An 18,812-nucleotide genomic window follows, 5' to 3' on the forward strand; every position below is an offset into this window, starting at 1 on the left:
AGTGGTTTGGGAAGAAAGAGTAGAGAATATGATCTTGGAATGCCAGAATAGAAACAAATTTAGAGACTACCTACCTCATCCTCTATATTTTATAGATGAGAAAACTGAAGCCCACAGAGTTAAATATTTCTGTCTCTTTTAGGTTGTCATAGTACACAAAGTATAAAATTAATGGCCTGTGAAAGTTTTCATTTGATAATTGAGACTGTCTTGCAAATATACTTAACCAATTTCCAAAGCTGTGTAAGTAAGATAAATGAAAAAAAAATTTAAATATAATACCTGGTACATAAAAGTTGCATATATATATTTGTGAGTGAACAAATGAATAAAACAACTTATTGCAACCAGGCAGTGGCTCATGCCTGTAATTCCAGCACTTTGAGAGGCTAAGGCAGGCAGATCACCTGAGGTCAGGAGTTGGAGATCAGCCTGGCCAACATGGTGAAACCCTGGACTTTACTAAAAAATACAAAGAAATTAGCCGGGCGTGGTGGCACACACCTGTAGCCTCTTCCCAGCTACTGGAAAGGTTGAGGCAAGAGAACTGCTTGAACCTAGGAGGTGGAGGTTGCAGTGAGCCAAGATTGAGCCACTTCACTCCAGACTGGGCAAAAGAGCAAGACTTCCTCCCACAAAAATTGCTTTCAGTTTTCAAATTCTTTCATGGTCCTTCAGCCAATGCACCAGGCCTGAATTTATATTTCATATGCAGTCATACTATATGTGTGTGTGTATATATGTGTGTGTGTATATATGTGTGTATGTGTGTGTATCTGTGTGTATGTATATATGTGTGTGTGTATATGTGTGTACATGTCTGTGCATGTGTATGTGTATATGTATGTGTGTATATGTGTGTGTATATACGTGTATATATGTGTGTATACATGTGTGTAGGTGTGTGTATATGTGTATGTATATATGTTTGTGTATATATGTGTATGTGTGTATATATACGTGTGTATATGTGTATATGTGTGTATGTGTATATATGTGTGTGTGTGTCCATATATATATATTTGTTTGCTTTTCGTACTTGAGTTATTGGAGTCCACATTTTTCCACATTGTTATAAAATATAATCCTTTAAAGTGCTTACTGCAGTTACAGTACTTCTAAGTCAAATTCCAAGATGACAGTAAGTAGAGGTGAGTCCGGGTTTTGGGGAACCCTCAATAAGACAAAAAAAATGCATTGAAAAATAAATAAATAAATAAATAAAAAAGGCTGGGCGTGGTGGTTCAAGCCTGTAATCTCAGCATTTTGGGAGGCTGAGGCGGGTGGATCACCTGAGGTCAGGAGTTTAAGACCAGCCTGGCCAACATGGTGACACCCTGTCTTTTTAATAAATAAATAAATAAATTTAATTTAATTTAAAAATGCAGCCAGGTGCAGTGGCTCATGCCTATAATCCCAGAACTTTGGGAGGCTGAGGTGGGCAGATCCTGAGGTCAAGAGATTGAGACCATCCTGGCCAACATGGTAAAATCCCGTTTCTACTAAAAATACAAAAATTAGCTGGGCATGGTGGCACATGCCTGTAATCCCAGCTTCTCAGGAGTCTGAGGCAGGAGAATTGCTTGAACATGGGACGCAGAGGTTGCAGTGAGCAGAGATTGGGCCACTCTACTCCGCCTGGCAACAAAGCGAGACTCCATCTCAAAAAAAAAAAAAGCAAAAATTTCTAATGACTTCTGGATTCTAGTCAACAAAAATTAAGGAAAAAAATTGGCTTGTGATATCTTTGGGGAAAAATTTTAAAAATACAAAAATAGATTACTTTTAAATTTTTTACAAGGCCAGGTATGGTGGCTTACACTTATAATCTCAGCACTTTGGGAGGCTGAGGCAGTTGGATTACTTGAGGTCAGCAGTTTGAGACCAGCCTGACCAACATGGTGGAATCCCATCTCTACTAAAAATACAAAATTAGCTGGGTGTGGTGGCACATGCCTGTAAACCCAACTACTTGTGAGGCTGAGGCAGGAGAATTGCTTGAACTGGGGAAGTGGAGGATGCAGTGAGCCAAGATTGCGCCATTGCACTCCAGTCTGGGCAACAAGAGTGAAACTTCATTTAAAAAAATTTTTTTTCTACAAAATAATAAAAAAAAATCTAGCTTTCGAAACACTATTTCTAGAGCCTCTTCGGGGCTTTGAAGGGGCCTGTGCAATGAGAGGCCCTGAATCTTCATTGGTTTCACAGTATAGCTGCCTCTGTTAATAACCAGACATCATCTTCATGCTTGTTATGAATATCTTGGATATTTACTATATATAACATATGAATATTAGAATACATATTACTATATATAATGTCTAATAAAGGTTTACTAAAATTTTGGAAGTGTACATTACCCTTTGATAGTGTTAGAAATTTTATACAGCTGGACCTGGATTCTCTTTCAGGCTCCACTATAAATGTGGTGGCTTTTAAATCATGAGCAAGTCAGAGAGAGATCCAAGATGGCTGATCACTAACAGCTCGGGATTGTAGCTCCCAGTGAAAGCACAGAGAACGAGAGGATGCCACACTTTCAGACGAATTTTTGTTGCTTATGGACCAGGAGATTCCCAGCGGAGGAGCCCCATGGCTTGCCAGCACGACTCTTGTGGCCGGAGCAACAGTTTTGCCAACACCTCGGTGCAGTGGTTCTTAGTGCAGAGTAAATGGGACTGGCTCCCCTTTGTCGACATTTGGAGCTCCGGGAAGGCAGAGTTGCCTATTCAGCTGATTGAAGGAAGGACTCAAGAAGGAAGCCAGACCAGAGATTCCTGGGCAGAAAAGCACCATCAATCTTAACGCCTGCTGTTTTAGCCGGCACAGTGGGTTGCTCAGATTCCGGCGCTGGGAATCAACAAGTTGGACATCCACTCAGAGACCTAATTAGAAAGTTGGTAATTACAAAGATGACAGATGGATAAATTTATAATGATGGAAAGAAACCAGCCTAAAAAGGCTGAGAATACCCAAAATCAGAATGCCTCTCCCTCTGCAGGGGATCACAGTTCCTCATCAGCAACGGAACAAGGCCTGATGGAGAATGAGTGCATTCCATTAACAGAAGTAGGCTTCAGAGGTGGATGATAAGAAAATTCTGTGAGTTAAAAGAACATGTGCTAACCCAATGCAAAGAAACTAAGAACTTTGAAAAAAGGTTTGACGAAATCCTAACGAGAATAGACAATTTAGAGAGGAATATAAGTGAATTAATAGAACTGAAGAATACAATGTGAGAACTCCACAAAGTATGCACAGGTTTTAACAGTCGAATTGATCAAGCAGAAGAAAGGATATCAGAGGTTGAAGACCAACTTAATGAAATGAAATGAGAAGACAAGATTAGAGAAGAAAGAGTAAAAAGGAATCAGCTAAGTCTCCAAGAAATATGGGACTATGTGAAAAGACCTAATTTACGTTTGATAGGTGTACCTGAATATTATGAAGAGGATGAATCCAAGCTGGAAAATATTCTTCAGGATATTATTCAGGAAAACTTTCCTAACCTACTAAGGCAGGACAATATTTAACTCCAGGTAATACAGAGAACACCACAAAGATACTCCTCAAGTAGAGCAACTCCAAGACACATACTCGTTAGATTCACCAGGGTTGAAATAAAGGAGAAAATTCTAAGGGCAGCTAGAGAGAAGGGTCAGGTTACCCATAAAGGGAAGCCTATCAGACTCACAGCAGATCTCTCAGCAGAAACCCTACAAACTAGAAGAGAACGGGGTCAATACTCAATATCCTCAAAGAAAAGAATTTTCAATCCAGAATCTCATATCCAGCCAAACTGAGTTTTATAAATGAAGAAAAAATAAAATTTTTCACGAACAAGCAAGCACTCAGAGATTTCATCACCACCAGGCCTGCTTTACAAGAGCTTCTGAAAGAAGCACTATACACAGAAAGGAACAACTAGTATCAGTCATTCCAAAAACTTACCGAAAGGTAAAGAGTATCTCCATAATGAAGAATCTATATCAACTAATGGGCAAAATAGCCAGCGAGCATTAAACGACAATATTAAACTCACAAATATCAATATTAATCCTGAATTTAAATGGATTAAATGCTCCAATCAAAGACACAGAAAGGAAAATTGAATAAAAAGTCAAAAGCCATCGGTACGCTGTATCCAGATCCATCTCATAAGCAAGGACACACAAAGACTCAAAACAAAACTTTGGTAGAAGACTTACCAATCAAATGGAGAGAAAAAACAAAAACAAAAACAGGAGTGTTAATTTTCGTCTCTGACAAAATATATTTTAATAGTAACAAAGACTAAAAGAAACAAAGAAGGACACTATATATATAATGGTAAAAGGATCAATACAACAATAGGAGTCAATGATCATAAATACATATGCACCCAATATAGGAACACCCAGATACATAAGACAAGCTCTCAGTGATTTATAAAGAGACTTGGACTCCCACACAATAACAGCGGGAGACTTTGACACCACATTGTTAATATTTGACGGATCAACGAGATAGAAGATTAACAAGGACATTTATGATTTGATTTCAGACCTGCAACAAGTAAATTCAGTGAATATCTATAGAATTCTTCACCCAGGTCCACAGAACATACATTTTTCTCATTATCACATGACACCTATTTTGAAAGTGACCACATAATTGGAAGTAAATCATTCTTCAGTATTTGCATAGTATTTCATAGACTTAAATGAAATATTGGTTGGCTGTTTGTTATAAAAATAAATAAATAAATAAATAAATAATGAGCGAGTCTCTTCTTCAGGCCTCAAATTCTTCATCTGTGTAATGGGCTTAATATCAATCTCAAAGAATTACAAAGACAGATGAAGATAAAATACTTGGAATAGTTCTTGACATATAGTAAGCTCCCAATAAATATTAGCTATTATATAGATAGTCAAAACATGCTACCAAGTGTTGGAACCTCTGTCTCTCCATTGAAACTTCCCATGTTGACTGTAGGTAGGTAAAATGCTGCGGGAAATGAATTTCAAAGAATTGTACCGATTATATTTTTAAATTAATTTCATTTCTAAACATAATGCTTTTATGGCCTGGTGCAGTGGCTCACACCTGTAATCCCAGCACTTTGGGAGGCCAAGATGGGCAGATCACTTGAGGCCAGGAGTTGGAGACCAGCCTGGCCAACATGGTGAAACCCCATCTCTACTAACAATATAAAAAATTAGCTGGACATGGTGGCACGTGCCTGTAATCCCAGCTACTCAGGAGGCTGAGGCAGTAAAATCACTGGAACCTCAGAGGCAGAGGTGGAGTGAGCCGAGATTGTGCCACTGCACTCCAGCCTGGGCAACAGAATGCAACAATGTCTCAGAAAAACAAAACAAAACAAAAAACCAAAATCATCCAGGCCTAGTGGCATGTGCCTGTAGTCCCAGCTTGGGAGGCTAAGATGAGAGGATCACCTGAGCCAGGAAGGGCAAGGCTGCAGTGAGCCATGATGGCATCACTGCACTCCACCTTGGGCGTCACAGTGAGACCCATCTCAAAAAAGAAAAAAAAATGTATATGAAAAGTAACAACGACTACAGAACATCTGGAAAATAGAGAAAAGAAAAAAAGAACATCTATAATTTCATCAGACTTATGCTATATTTTCTTCTTGTGTTTTGTTCGTTAATGCAGATTCCATTTTATAAAAACTGCTTGAAGTAAGTAGACCCAGTTATTTTCTTTTCACAGAAGTTTAGTATTAGGGCATTATTATAACAGAATATTTCATATGCATGGCAAATCTCAAATATATTTTATATAAAACATCTTCAGAAAAGTCAATAAAAAGGTCTATGTTTTACTGTTGTATTTCCATTCTTATTTTTAAAATTCATGTTCTTCAAGATTATGAGTCTAGTGCATATGAGAATGTAATATTCTGCATTTTTTCTTACATTGTATCGTAAGCCTTTCTCCATACTACTGCATACTACTAAGGCAACGTTCATAGTAACTAGAGCATATGAGAATAAAATTTAGTTTCTTTTCTTTTCTTTTTTTTTTTGAGACGGAGTTTCGGTCTTGTTACCCAGGCTGGAGTGCAATGGCGCGATCGCGGCTCACTGCAACCTCCGCCTCCTGGGTTCAGGCAATTCTCCTGCCTCAGCCTCCTGAGTAGCTGGGATTACAGGCACGCGCCACCATGCCCAGCTAATTTTTTTGTATTTTTAGTAGAGACGGGGTTTCACCATGTTGACCAGGATGGTCTCCATCTGTTGACCTCATGATCCACCCGCCTTGGCATCCCAAAGTGCTGGGATTACAGGCTTGAGCCACCGCGCCCGGCCCAAAATTTAGTTTCTTAAACTCAGTCAGTACAACCGTTAAGTGAAAAGCTAAGGCAGGCAAAAGTGTGATAAATCAGAAATACAGAATGAGTACTTTTGATTTGCCTGCAACTACAGTGTAGAAAACCTAGAAAGAGAAGTCACAACTCTGAAATTCAAGACTTCCAACTAAATGTCTAAATCAACAAAAAATATCACCATAATCCTAAATTTTATATCATTTTCTTTCTTTCTTCTTCCTTTTTCTTTTTCTTTCTTTTTTTTTTTTTTTTTGAGACAGAGTCTCACTCTGTCGCCTTGAGGGCTCAAGTGATACTCCCATCTCAGCCTCCCAACTGCAGGCACACACCACCATGCCAGGCTAATTTTTAAATTTTTTTGTAGAGAAAGAGTCTCTGTATGTTGTCCAGGTTGGTCTTGAACTTCTGGGCTCAACTGATCTGCCTCGGTCTCCCAAAGTGTTGCGATTACAGATGTGAGCCATCACACCTGACCTTTTTTTCTTTAATAATTGGGAAAGTAGTGGAATATTATTCAATGGTAAAGACTTATGTATTGTGATTTTATATTATTATTAGGGTTTTCATTCTCAAAATTTGGTAAATGTACCCCCAAAGAGGTTTTTCTTTAAAATTTAGCATGGCTGGCTGGGCTTGGTGGCTCACGCCTGTAATCCCAGCACTTTGGGAGGCCGAGGTGGGTGGATCACGAGGTCAAGAGATCGAGATCATCCTGGTCAACATGGTGAAACCCCATCTCTACTAAAAATACAAAAAATTAGCTGGGCATGGTGGAGCGTGCCTATAATCCCAGATACTCAGGAGGCTGAGGCAGGAGAATTGCCTGAACCCAGGAGGCGGAGGTTGCGGTGAGCCAAGATCGCGCCATTGCACTCCAGCCTGGTTAACAAGACCGAAACTCCGTCTCAAAAAAAAAAAAAAAATTCTAAAATGTAACATACATTGAAGAAACAGTCCATATGTCCATTACTGAGTGAATAAACAAAATGTGGTATATACATATACTAGAATATTATTCAGCCTTAAAAAAGAAGGAAATTCTGACATATGCTACTCTGAAGACATTATGCAAAAAAGCCAGTCACAAAAACACAAATATGGTACAATCCCACTTATATGAGGTATCTAGAATAGCCAAATTCGTAGACAGAAAACAGAGCAGTTGTTATCGAGGGATGGGAGGAGCAGGGAAAGGACAGTTATTTTATTGGGTACGAAGTTTCAGTTTGGAAAGATGAAAAAGTTCTGGAGATGAATGATGGTCATGGTTCCACAACAATATGAATGTACCTAATGCTCCTGAACTGTACGCTTAATTTTTTTGTTTGTTTTGAGACGAAGTTTCGCTCTTGATGCCCAGGCTGGAATGCAATGGCGCGATCTCGGCTCACCACAATCCTCGCCTCTCGGGTTGAAGCGATTCTCCTGTCTCAGCTTCCCGAGTACCTGGGATTACCAGCAGGCGCCACCACGCCCGGCTAATTTTTTATTTTTATTTTTAGTAGAGACGGGGTGTCTCCATGTTGGTCAGGCTGGTCTCAAACCCTGGACCTCAGGAGATTCGCCTGCCTTGGCCTCTCAAAGTGCTGGGATTACAGGTGTGAGCCACTATGCCCGGCCATATGTACACTTAAAATTAAGATGGTAAGTTTTATACAATGAATATTTTACAATTTAAAAAATCCCCCAATCTATAACATGTATTGAGAAATGTGCGTTTTACATGTATAATCAGTTTAATAAATAATTATCAAGCAAATATATGTATAATCACCACCTGTCCCAAAAGTTATCAGAGTAACCTGTGTCCCTCCCCATCACAACCCTCTTCCTTCCTAACCACTATCACGGCTCTAACATTTGCTTTTGAAAATCATACTGTGATGTGGTAATGCAGGATAAGTTAAATCAACACTACAAAACAGCACAGAATATTTCCTTAAATTCCAATTTTTCCAAGTGCAAAAAAAAAAAAAACCACAACAACCCACTTAACTTTTAAGTTCTCTTTCTCCCCTTCCTGTGCTCTGGAAACTTCACATTCTAAAACCTATTTTAGTTCCACAGTTGACCTCACCTGCAAAGTTTAATTAAAAAAAAAAAACAAAAAAACCTTCAGTATAGATTTTCATTCCTCCCACTCTCCCTTGCCTCCAACTACAAAGAAACAATGATTTAAACCCTTTGTGCCCTTTTAGAAAATTACACAGATACCCCATTGTGGAACCCAATAATCCCTTCGTGGAAAGGAAGAGATTAGCATATGAATACAAAGCAAAATGAATCCAGAATACAAAATGATCTACTGGATTGGGAAGCTCTTGTATTCTTAAAAATGTATTTATTTCCTCTTTTTGTATTGCCTCTTTAGTGGTCGCGGGGTTAAGGGAATTGAGCTTCCCTTTCTGGCTACCCGGAAAAGGATTTTTTAAAAAACCAAAAAAACACCAGATTCTAAGAAGTGCAAAACCAACAGATGGCTCCCAGCGCCAGTGGAATCGCCAGTGGAATCTGCTACACTAGACACGAGCTTGTTTGCCGGCGAGGAGTGTAGAAAGTGCTGTTCGCAGACTGCGTGGTGAAGGAGAGAAAGCGACAGAAGAGAGAGCCATAGTGCTGACGTTGAAGGCCCGGCCCTGTGAGGTTGCACAGGGTAAGTGGCGTTGGCCAGGCGGCAGCGGGGAAGGGGAAGGAAAGAGGATTTGAGCTGGGGGCGGGGCTTGCGGCGCAGCGTGGCTCCTGATTGCTGGAGCGCGACTGCCAATCTTGCAGAATCGCTCGGTTAACCAGTGCGCTGGCGAGACGCGCTCAGATATACTGAGTGAGCCCTGAGAAGCAGTCTCAGATCCTGACGGTGCAGCAGCCCGCAGCCTCACCCAGGGAGTCCCAGCCGCTTTCAATGGAGGAGAAGCCCGGCCAGCCACAGCCTCAGCACCATCACAGCCACCACCATCCGCACCATCACCCGCAGCAGCAGCAGCAGCAGCCGCACCACCACCACCATTATTATTTTTACAACCACAGCCACAACCACCACCACCACCATCATCACCAGCAGCCTCACCAATACCTGCAGCATGGAGCCGAGGGCAGCCCCAAGGCCCAGCCAAAGCCGCTGAAACATGAGCAGAAACACACCCTCCAGCAGCACCAGGAAACGCCGAAGAAGAAAACAGGTCTGGGAGGGAGGACGGGTGGGGGAAGGGGGTTGGGGGTGGAGGACAGGGGAGATGGGGGTGGGGCCAGATCCGAAGAGCGCGGACGGGGTGGAAGTGTGTGTGTGTACCCTCCGGCTGTGGGGATGCCCCCTTTCATTCTAGAGCTCGTGCTGGGCAATGGGGTTTGCAGCGCCCTCTCCTCCTCTCCAGCATAGGAGAGGCCCAGCTAGGCCAGCGTGACCTTCCCGGCCCCCGCCCCGGCTGAAGGGAGACCCGCTGGGTGGGCCTTGCAAGTCCAAGCTTATTATTCTTTCCCATTCACCTCCCTGCCGCCCTGGAGTTACCTCAATTTGGGGGCCCTGAGAGGGGGTGAACCTACCCCCCCCAGAAAATCCCTCGAGGTGGAACTCAGGAAGGCCTAGCGAATCCCGACTCAGGTGGTGTCGCGAGACCCTTTTGCAGCCGGCGAGGAGCGGGTAGGTGGGCTGAGTTGAAGAAGTGTCCCTCACCCGCCACCCCAAGCCCACCTGTGGCCTTGGGGCTCCCTGTCTTGCGGGGGGGGGCTGTTGGGACCCCTTGTCTCACGGGTCATTTCCACCACTAAACGCCCTTTTTGGGCGTCGGACCCTGCAGTCTTTCCCCTCGGCTCCTCCCGAGGCCGGCGCCCCGGGCTCGCTCCCCCTAGAGCCGGCGCGGCTGGAATGTTCTCTCCTCCTCGCGGGGCCGCTTCCTGTCCGCCATGTTGGAAGCCGATTCCTGTCACCGACTCTGGCCCACTGAGGAGCGGAGGGGGAAGGGTGTCGAGGTCCACAAGGCGCGGCGGAGCCGGGTGACCCGGGATCACCACCGGCCGCCGCCTCGCCCCCTGCACTGCGGGGGCACCGCCGACCCCCGCCCCGTGGCCGCCCCTCCCCCCGTCGCCGCCGGGGTTGTGTAACCCGGTGGCGGCGCGCGGCCCCGGGCGGGTCCCTGGGGTGAGGGGCGGGGGCGGTTGGGGTGGGGGAGGGAAGCAGCCACGAGGGGAGCGGCTTGCGTCGGGCCCCGCGCGCCAGCGGCCGCGTTTCCCGCTCCCGGGTGCGGCGGGAGGCGCGGGCAGTCGGGGCGGGGAGCCGGCCTCGAAGCAGAGCTGTGGGGGGGAAGGAGGCCGCGGGTTGCGGCCGCGCTGCTCCTCGGGGCAGGAGGCCTTGGAGGGGCGGCGGGGGGATTCATTTTGGGTAGAGGCGGTGCCTGAGGCCGGGTGGGGTACCCAGCGGGAACCCAGCTCCCCGGTCACGAGTTTCTCTGCCACAGGAACCTCATCTCCTGCCAGGTTCGCTCACGACTCCGCCTCTGAGGCTTTCACTTGGGCCCTTTCCTTCTAACAGCTCATTTTCTATTTAAAAAAAAAACAAAAAACAAAAAACCTTGCTCCATTCCCCTCCCCACCCAGCCCTTACCTTCTGAGCTTGGGCAGTGTCTTTGAGGTGAGGAATTTTAAAAAGTGTTAGGATGGGGAAGAGGGCGAGCTTTTTGACTCCTCTTTCTTGTCCTTATGGGTGAACCCGAGTGGCTCATCCATGAGGTTAGATTACTACCATCTTGCCTGGGATGAGGTTTCTCTCCATGTTAAAAAGAAAGGTTTTTCATATTTTAAAACCGATATTGATCCCCAAACTAATCTTAAACGAGAAATTGAGGTAAAAGTCATAAAGTGTTTCACGAGGAGTTTAAAAGTTTAATACCATGCAGATTTTTAAAAATAAGGGCTCTTTATAAATCCAAAGAGAAGAAGCATCAGCATATGTTAAACTCAGCGTATTAAATTTGAGAGAAGGAATTATTGAGAGCTGGGGGAAAACTTTTATTGCAGATCGTAACTTGAAGATTGAAATTACAATGTCAGATTTTCCATTTTGGGAGTTGTTAGGGACCGATGGCATGCAGTAGAAGTGAACACATGTGAGTTAGGTGTTTAATGCTAAAGATCTGGAGCAGTTTAAAAACTGTTAGGGACTATATAACTAGATCTTTTTAGCATTAGATCTTGTTCAAAAGATGAGGAAATACTACCATATTATGGCTATATAAGACAATATGACTGTTGAGATTGAAAATTGAATTTTATTGGTCAGGTTAATACACTGTTGCAGGACTTCTTTCTCTATATAAGCAGCCCCTAAACCATTCAAAGTGGTATTCCTCCAAATATGTGTTATCTTGGAAGGGGTAGTGGATAAAGAGGAAACTGAAATTAGCAGTTTTGACAAAATGTAAACAGTTTTGGGCGAGTGTATGGTTTGGTCACAGTGCTGTTGCTTTGACATGCATAATGCTAATAACTAAGAAAACATTAGAATATTTTTGAAATTTATCTGTAACATATTGAGGTAGGCTTTTGTAGCCCTTTACTCACAAATCTAAAGAGGAACAGTTTTTTATCCAGAAGAGGGCGCAAGAGAAGGCCAAATGTGTTGAGTAATTTGTAATTCAAAAGCTAGATTTATCAGGACTAGAGTTTTGCTGAGTCTATTGGAAGTAGGGTTAGTGTAGCAGCCTTAAATAATAAAAATGCTAGGAGTCCTTTAATTTCTTAAATTTATTCTATAGTGTTTACATTTTTCTAAAATATCTAAGATTTAAAAGAAAGTTTCTTTCTGGCATACTTTATACGTATCAACAAGGTTGTCATGACAAACACTTTATGTAGTTAAACGAGATTTTTTTTTTTTTCTGTTATTAAAACTTTGGGGTGGGAGCACAGTGGTTTCTAAGCCATTTTTTCATTGTTTGGTGATTTCCAATATCTGAGTTTCTACATGCTAGTAATCTTAAAGGAAGAATTATTATTGTTAGCTTTGATTCGGCTTAGTTTGGAGATTGGATTTTTTGCTATTTCAGATTGTTCAACTTTAATTGAAATCTGAAAAGTTATGACTAATAGGCCCAAGGATACAAATCTTTGTTTAACCTGTTAGCATGTTAAATGATACAGGTAGATCTTGTATTCCCTCCAGAGTTAGGTAAGGGGATAAAGATATATCTGTTAAAATTGATGAGAGCCTTTATTTAGGAACTTTCTGCTTTTCTTTTTTTCCCTCCCTCCCTCCTTCCCTCTCTCCCTCTCTCCCTCCTTCCCTTCCTCCCTCCCTCCCTTCCTCCCTTCCTTCCTTTTTGAGACAGTCTTACTCTGTGGCCCAGGCTGGAGTGCAGTGGTGTGATCTTGGATCACTGCAACCCCTGCCTCCTGGGTTCAAGCGACTCTCCTACTTCAGCCTCTTGATTACAGGTGCGCATCACCGTGCCCAGCTAATTTTTTTTTCTTTTTTTGTATTTTTAGTAGAGATGGGATTTTACAATGTTGACTAGACTGATCTTGGACTCTGACCTCAAGTGATCCACCTGCTTCAGATCCCAAAGTGCTGGGATTACACATGTAGCCACCATGCCTAGCTTTTTTCTGAGAAAAAAGCTTTTAGAAAACATCCTAACCAATTATCGCTTTCTTCCTGTTTCATAGTTAAAATTGTGCCACCAAAAATTTGATTTGATTGGCTATTATAGCTTTTCCAGCAGCCAAGAATTTTTTAATAATGTAACCCTGTGGAATCTAACTCTTATGAGAGGTCAAATGTGGTGGCTCACGCCTGTAATCCCACCACTTTGGGAGAGCAAGGTGGGCGGATCACTTGTGGTCAGAAGTTCAAAACCAGCCCGGCCAACGTGGCAAACCCCTTCTCTAGTAAAAATAGAAAAATGCTAGCTGGGCGTGGTGGCATTTGTCTGTAATCTCAGCTACTATTGGGAGGCTGAGGTAGGAGAATCCTTGAACCCTGGAGGCGGAGGTTGTGGTGAGCCGGGATCACACCATTGTATTTCAGCTTGGGCAACAGCGAGAATCTGTCTCAAAAAAAATAAAAATAAAAAGAATATAAGATATATTCTCTCATGGTACAGGTTTTATGCCTGTCTGTTTTAGGAATGATTATGCCTTGAGTATGTTTACTTGAGTTACTTTTAATTCACACAGTAGTAGAAAATGCCTTTATTTGTTCAGTTTTAGTATTTGCACCTTTTTCTCTAATGTAGAATGAATAAGTCCTGTTGTGAATCTTCTAGACTTCTACATTATTTTTTTTTGAAAACTCATTTTCTAAACATTATTTTTTTAAAAAAGCAGTATTCCTATTAGACCCCTCATTTCTGCTGGCTTCAATGTGTGTGGAGTATCCTTCTATTGTATATCTTTTTTTTTTTTTTTTTTTTTTTCCTGAAATGGAGTTTCGCTCTTGTTGCTCAGGCTGGGGTGCACGATCTCAGCTCACTGCAACCTCCACCTCCCAGATTCAAGCGATTCCCCTGCCTCGGCCTCTCAAGTAGCTGGGATTACAGGCGTGCACCACCATGCCCACTAATCCTTTATATTTTTGGTAGAGTCTGGGTTTCACCATGTTGGTCAGGCTGGTCTCAAACTCCTGATCTTAAAAATGATCTTATTTGCCTGTCTGGGCCTCCAAAAGTGCTTGGATTACAGGCATGAGCCACCCTGCCAGGCCTGTATATCTATTTTTCCCATTCTTTCCGTTTTTTTTCGTTTTGTTTTGTTTTTGAGACAAGTTTCACTCTTGTTGCCCAGGCTGGACTGCAATTGCACAATCTGGGCTCACCGCAACCTCTGCCTCCCAAATTCAAGCTATTCTCCTGCCTCAGCCTTTTGAGTAGCTGGGGTTACAGGCATGCTCTACCAGGCCCTGCTAATACTGTGTTTTTAGTAGAGACTGGGTTTCTCTCTCTCTCTCTCTCTCTCTCTCTCTCTCTCTCTCTCTTTTCCCCCCAAGAGTCTTGCTCTTTTACCAGGCTGGAGTGCGATGGGGCAATCTCGATTCACTGCAGCCTCCACCTCCCGGGTTCAAGCGATTTTGCCTCAGCCTCCCGAGTAGCTGGGATTGTAGGTGCCCCCTACTACACCAGCTTATTTTTGTATTTTTAGTAGAGACAGGGTTTCACCATGTTGGCCAGGATGTTCTTGAACTCCTGACGTCGTGATCTGCCTGCGTTGGCTTCACAAAGTGCTGGGATGACAGGCGTGAGCCATGCCCCTGGCCTCTGTATGTATATATATCTATTTCTAATGACCTCAAGATGCTTTTGTGAACATTTCATAAAAAGGTAGATAGCTGATAGCACCATTTTATAATAGTGGAAAACTATTTGAATCACTTACAGTAACAAGAGTTGACTTTTTATGGTGGTTGAAGGTTTTTAATTTTTTTTTTTTTTTTTTTTTTTGAAAGAGAGAGGATCTCACTTTGTCACCCAGGCTGAGAGGCAGTGGTGCCATCTCAGTGCATACTCATTGCAGCTTCAGCCTCCTGGTTTAAGCCATCCTCTTCCCTCAGGCCCCTTGCTCCCAAAATGGGACTATAGGCACCATGCCCAACTAGTTTTTGTATTTTTTAGTAGAGACAGGGTTTCTCCACGTTGCCCAGGCTGGTCTTGAACTCCTGAAATCAAGCAGTTTGCCTGCCTTAGAGTGCTAGGATTACAGACATGAGCCAGTGCACAGTTGAAGGTTTTTAATTAAAGCTGAATACCATAACACTAAAAAATTAGATGCTTTTATTATGATTTTGTTAGTAAAATTTTCTCATTGCATATTTTGAGTCAAGGCAGTATTGCTTAGTGGTAGGAGACCATGGATTGCAGATAGACTGGAGGTCAGATTTTCAGTTCTGCCACTTTGACTTGAGCAAGTTACTTCATCTTTCTGAAAATCTGTTTATCTAAATGTAAAATGAAGAAAATATGTTTTACGTGCCATTGCACTCCAGCCTGGGTAACAAGAGCGAAACTCCATCTCAAAAAAAAAAGAAAATACGTTTTAAAATGATTAGAAACATTGGTACATAGATCACGTATTCACAGTGTGATCTAGTATCTGGGAAATGTCAAAATGAAATTTAAGACTACTTTAGAAAAAGTTCACAAGTATTAGATGTTTGATAGATGCATTGGAAGTTGCTGATAGTGGCTACCAGCTATTTATGGTTTTGTAGAAATGAAATCTTTAATTTCCTTGTAATGATTACTGTTTCAGTAAAACTTTATTTTTGGCCAGAGGGTATCTATGCTCTGAATTGTAAAGAAAATTTTATAACACCCTTGTGAGAGTGATGGGTAGATTGATTCTGTTAGATGAGAGGTATTTGGCATACTGCTTAAGAGGTCATGTTTTCTCTGGCTTCAGACTTTGGTTTGAATCTTGGCTCAGTTCTACCTCTTGCTTTGCTTAGCAGTAGATAGTCTGTAAAATGGGGCTGGCAAGTGTCTTCTCATAGAGATGTGAAATAATAAAAAGTTACATCTCATGGCATAGTGTCTATTTAGTATACAGTAAATAAACAGTTCTTAAATGTTAGGTATTGGTGTAATTTACATGTCATGATTAAAACAAAAAACAAAACTTTTTTTTCCTTCCCTAGGCTATGGTGAACTAAACGGTAATGCTGGAGAAAGAGAAATATCTTTAAAGAACCCGAGTTCTGATGAAGCCACCAACCCTATTTCCAGGGTCTTCAATGGCAACCAGCAAGTTGTAGACACTAGCCTGAAGCAGACTGTAAAGGCTAACACCTTTGGGAAAGCAGGAATTAAAACCAAGAATTTCATTCAGAAAAGCAGTATGGACAAAAAGAATGGGAAGTCTTATGAAAATAAATCTGGAGAGAACCAATCTGTAGATAAGTCTGATACTATAGCAATTCCAAATGGTGTGGTAACAAATAATTCTGGCTACATTACTAATGGTTATATGGGTAAAGGAGCAGATAATGATGGTAGTGGATCTGAGAGCGGATATACAACTCCTAAAAAAAGGAAAGCTAGGCGCAATAGTGCCAAGGGTTGTGAAAACCTTAATATAGTGCAGGACAAAATAATGCAACAAGAGACCAGTGTCCCAACCTTAAAACAGGGACTTGAAACTTTCAAGCCTGACTATAGTGAACAAAAGGGAAATCGAGTAGATGGTTCAAAGCCCATTTGGAAGTATGAAACTGGGCCTGGAGGAACAAGTCGAGGAAAACCTGCTGTCGGTGATATGCTTCGGAAAAGCTCAGAAAGTAAGCCTGGTATGAACAGCAAAAAGTTTGATGATCGGCCCAAAGGAAAGCATGCTTCAGCTGTTGCTTCCAAAGAGGACTCATGGACCCTATTTAAACCACCCCCAGTGTTTCCAGTGGACAATAGCAGTGCTAAAATAGTTCCTAAAATAAGTTATGCAAGCAAAGTTAAGGAAAACCTCAACAAAACTATACAGATTTCTTCTGTGTCACCAACTTCATCTTCATCATCTTCGTCATCTACTGGGGAAACTCAGACCCAATCATCAAGTCGCATATCCCAGGTCCCTATGTCAGCGCTGAAATCTGTTACTTCTGCCAACTTTTCTAATGGGCCTGTTTTAGCAGGGACTGATACAAATGTTTATCCTCCAGGGGGTCAGCCACTGCTAACTACTGCTGCTAATACTCTAACACCCATCTCTTCTGGGACAGATTCAGTTCTCCAGGACATGAGTCTAACTTCAGCAGCTGTTGAACAAATTAAGACTAGCCTTTTTATCTACCCTTCAAATATGCAAACTGTGCTGTTGAGCACAGCACAAGTGGATCTGCCCTCTCAGACAGATCAGCAAAACCTGGGGGATATCTTCCAGAATCAGTGGGGTTTATCATTCATAAATGAGCCCAGTGCTGGCCCTGAGACTGTTATTGGGAAGTCATCAGAGCATAAAGTGATGGAGGTGACATTTCAAGGAGAATATCCTGCCACTTTGGTTTCACAGGGTGCTGAAATAATTCCCTCAGGAACTGAGCATCCTGTGTTTCCCAAGGCTTATGAGCTGGAGAAACGGACTAGTCCTCAAGTTCTGGGTAGCATTCTAAAATCTGGGACTACTAGTGAGAGTGGAGCCTTATCCTTGGAACCCAGTCATATAGGTGACCTGCAGAAAGCAGACACCAGTAGTCAAGGTGCTTTAGTGTTTCTCTCAAAGGACTACGAGATAGAAAATCAAAATCCTCTGGCCTCTCCTACGAACACTTTGTTAGGCTCCGCCAAAGAACAGAAATACCAGAGAGGCCTAGAAAGGAATGATAGCTGGGGTTCTTTTGACCTGAGGGCTGCTATTGTATATCACACTAAAGGTAAATCATTTGTTTCCTATACAAAGAATTTTGTTGGACAATTTAGTATATTGTTTATAAGAGTATTTTAGTAGAATTTAGTTGAGAATGACAATGTGGATAAGCAGCTAGCATCAAACTTAATTCAGGATCTTTGGAACTAGTTTGATTAAAGTTTAGAAGGAATGTTCAAAAGGATTTTTAAAAATATAAACATAATTGACCTACCTGGTTCAAAGAATAGAGGTGAGGAGTACTTGCTTAAAGGTGCCTGAAAAAAAATTTTTCTAAACATATTACCCTTCCTTTGCTTTTATTTTTTTTTTGTGTGTGTGTGTGTGTGTGTGTATTTATATATATATATATAAATACTTATATATTTTATATATATATATATAAATATTTATATATTTTTTTATATATATATATAAAAAGAGAGACTCTGTCTCTCTTGTCCAGGTTGGAGTGCAGTGGTACAATCTCGGCTAACTGCAACCTCTGCCTCTTGGGTTCAAGTAATTCTTCTGCATCAGCCTCCTCAGTAGCTTGGATTACAGGCATGCGCTACCATGCTAAGCTAATTTTTGTATTTTTAGTAGAGACGGGTTTCACCGTGTTGGCCAGGCTGGTCTTGAACTCCTGACCTCAAGTGATCCACCCCTGCCTTGGCCTCCCAGAGTGCTGGGATTATAGGCTTGAGCCATCACACCCCGCCTCTCCTTTGCTTTCTATATCATATGCTGCTTTGTTAGTGAGCTCATTTAATAATTCTAATTTGCTTAAAATGAGTAGAAGCAGTGTTTTTAAGAGGAGTCTGAAAAGTCTTAAAAGGAGTAATGGATGCCAGTTTGTAACTGGAAAATTAGACAAATTACAATGGCAAGTATGATTAGGATGGTTGAGACCAGGCTCTTGGGAGACTCCTTTTCATAGCCCCAAAGCCCTAATTTAAAGGGAAGCAGGTATTTTTCAAGTTTCATGCTAATAAGTTTTTTTTTTTTTTTTTTTTTTAAAAGATGGAGTGTCCCTCTTGTCTCCCAGGCTGGAATGCAGTGGTGTGATCTTGGCTCATTGCAGCCTCTGCCTCCCAGGTTCAAGCGATTCTCCTGCCTCAGCCTCCAGCGTAGCTGGAATTTCAGGTGCCTGCCACCATGC

General features: G+C 42.1%; 1 protein-coding gene and 1 long non-coding RNA gene across 2 annotated transcripts in view; one reads left to right on the forward strand and one right to left on the reverse strand.

The window, feature by feature from the left end:
• The window catches only part of LOC144582648 (uncharacterized), a 59,276-nt gene extending 49,765 nt beyond the window's left edge, over nt 1-9,511 (reverse strand). Inside the window, exon 1 of the long non-coding RNA XR_013535807.1 lies at nt 9,408-9,511. This is a non-coding gene — a long non-coding RNA (uncharacterized LOC144582648). The remainder of the gene's footprint in view (nt 1-9,407) is intronic.
• The window catches only part of NUFIP2 (nuclear FMR1 interacting protein 2), a 34,189-nt gene continuing 24,524 nt past the window's right edge, over nt 9,148-18,812 (forward strand). Inside the window, exons 1-2 of the mRNA XM_002748226.7 lie at nt 9,148-9,513; nt 15,954-17,678. Coding sequence (XP_002748272.1) covers nt 9,237-9,513; nt 15,954-17,678 — 2,002 coding nt within the window. The 5' untranslated portion in view covers nt 9,148-9,236. The remainder of the gene's footprint in view (nt 9,514-15,953; nt 17,679-18,812) is intronic.

Source organism: Callithrix jacchus, chromosome 5 (genome assembly GCF_049354715.1).
Source record: "Callithrix jacchus isolate 240 chromosome 5, calJac240_pri, whole genome shotgun sequence".
Classification (NCBI taxonomy): Eukaryota; Metazoa; Chordata; class Mammalia; order Primates; family Cebidae; genus Callithrix; species Callithrix jacchus.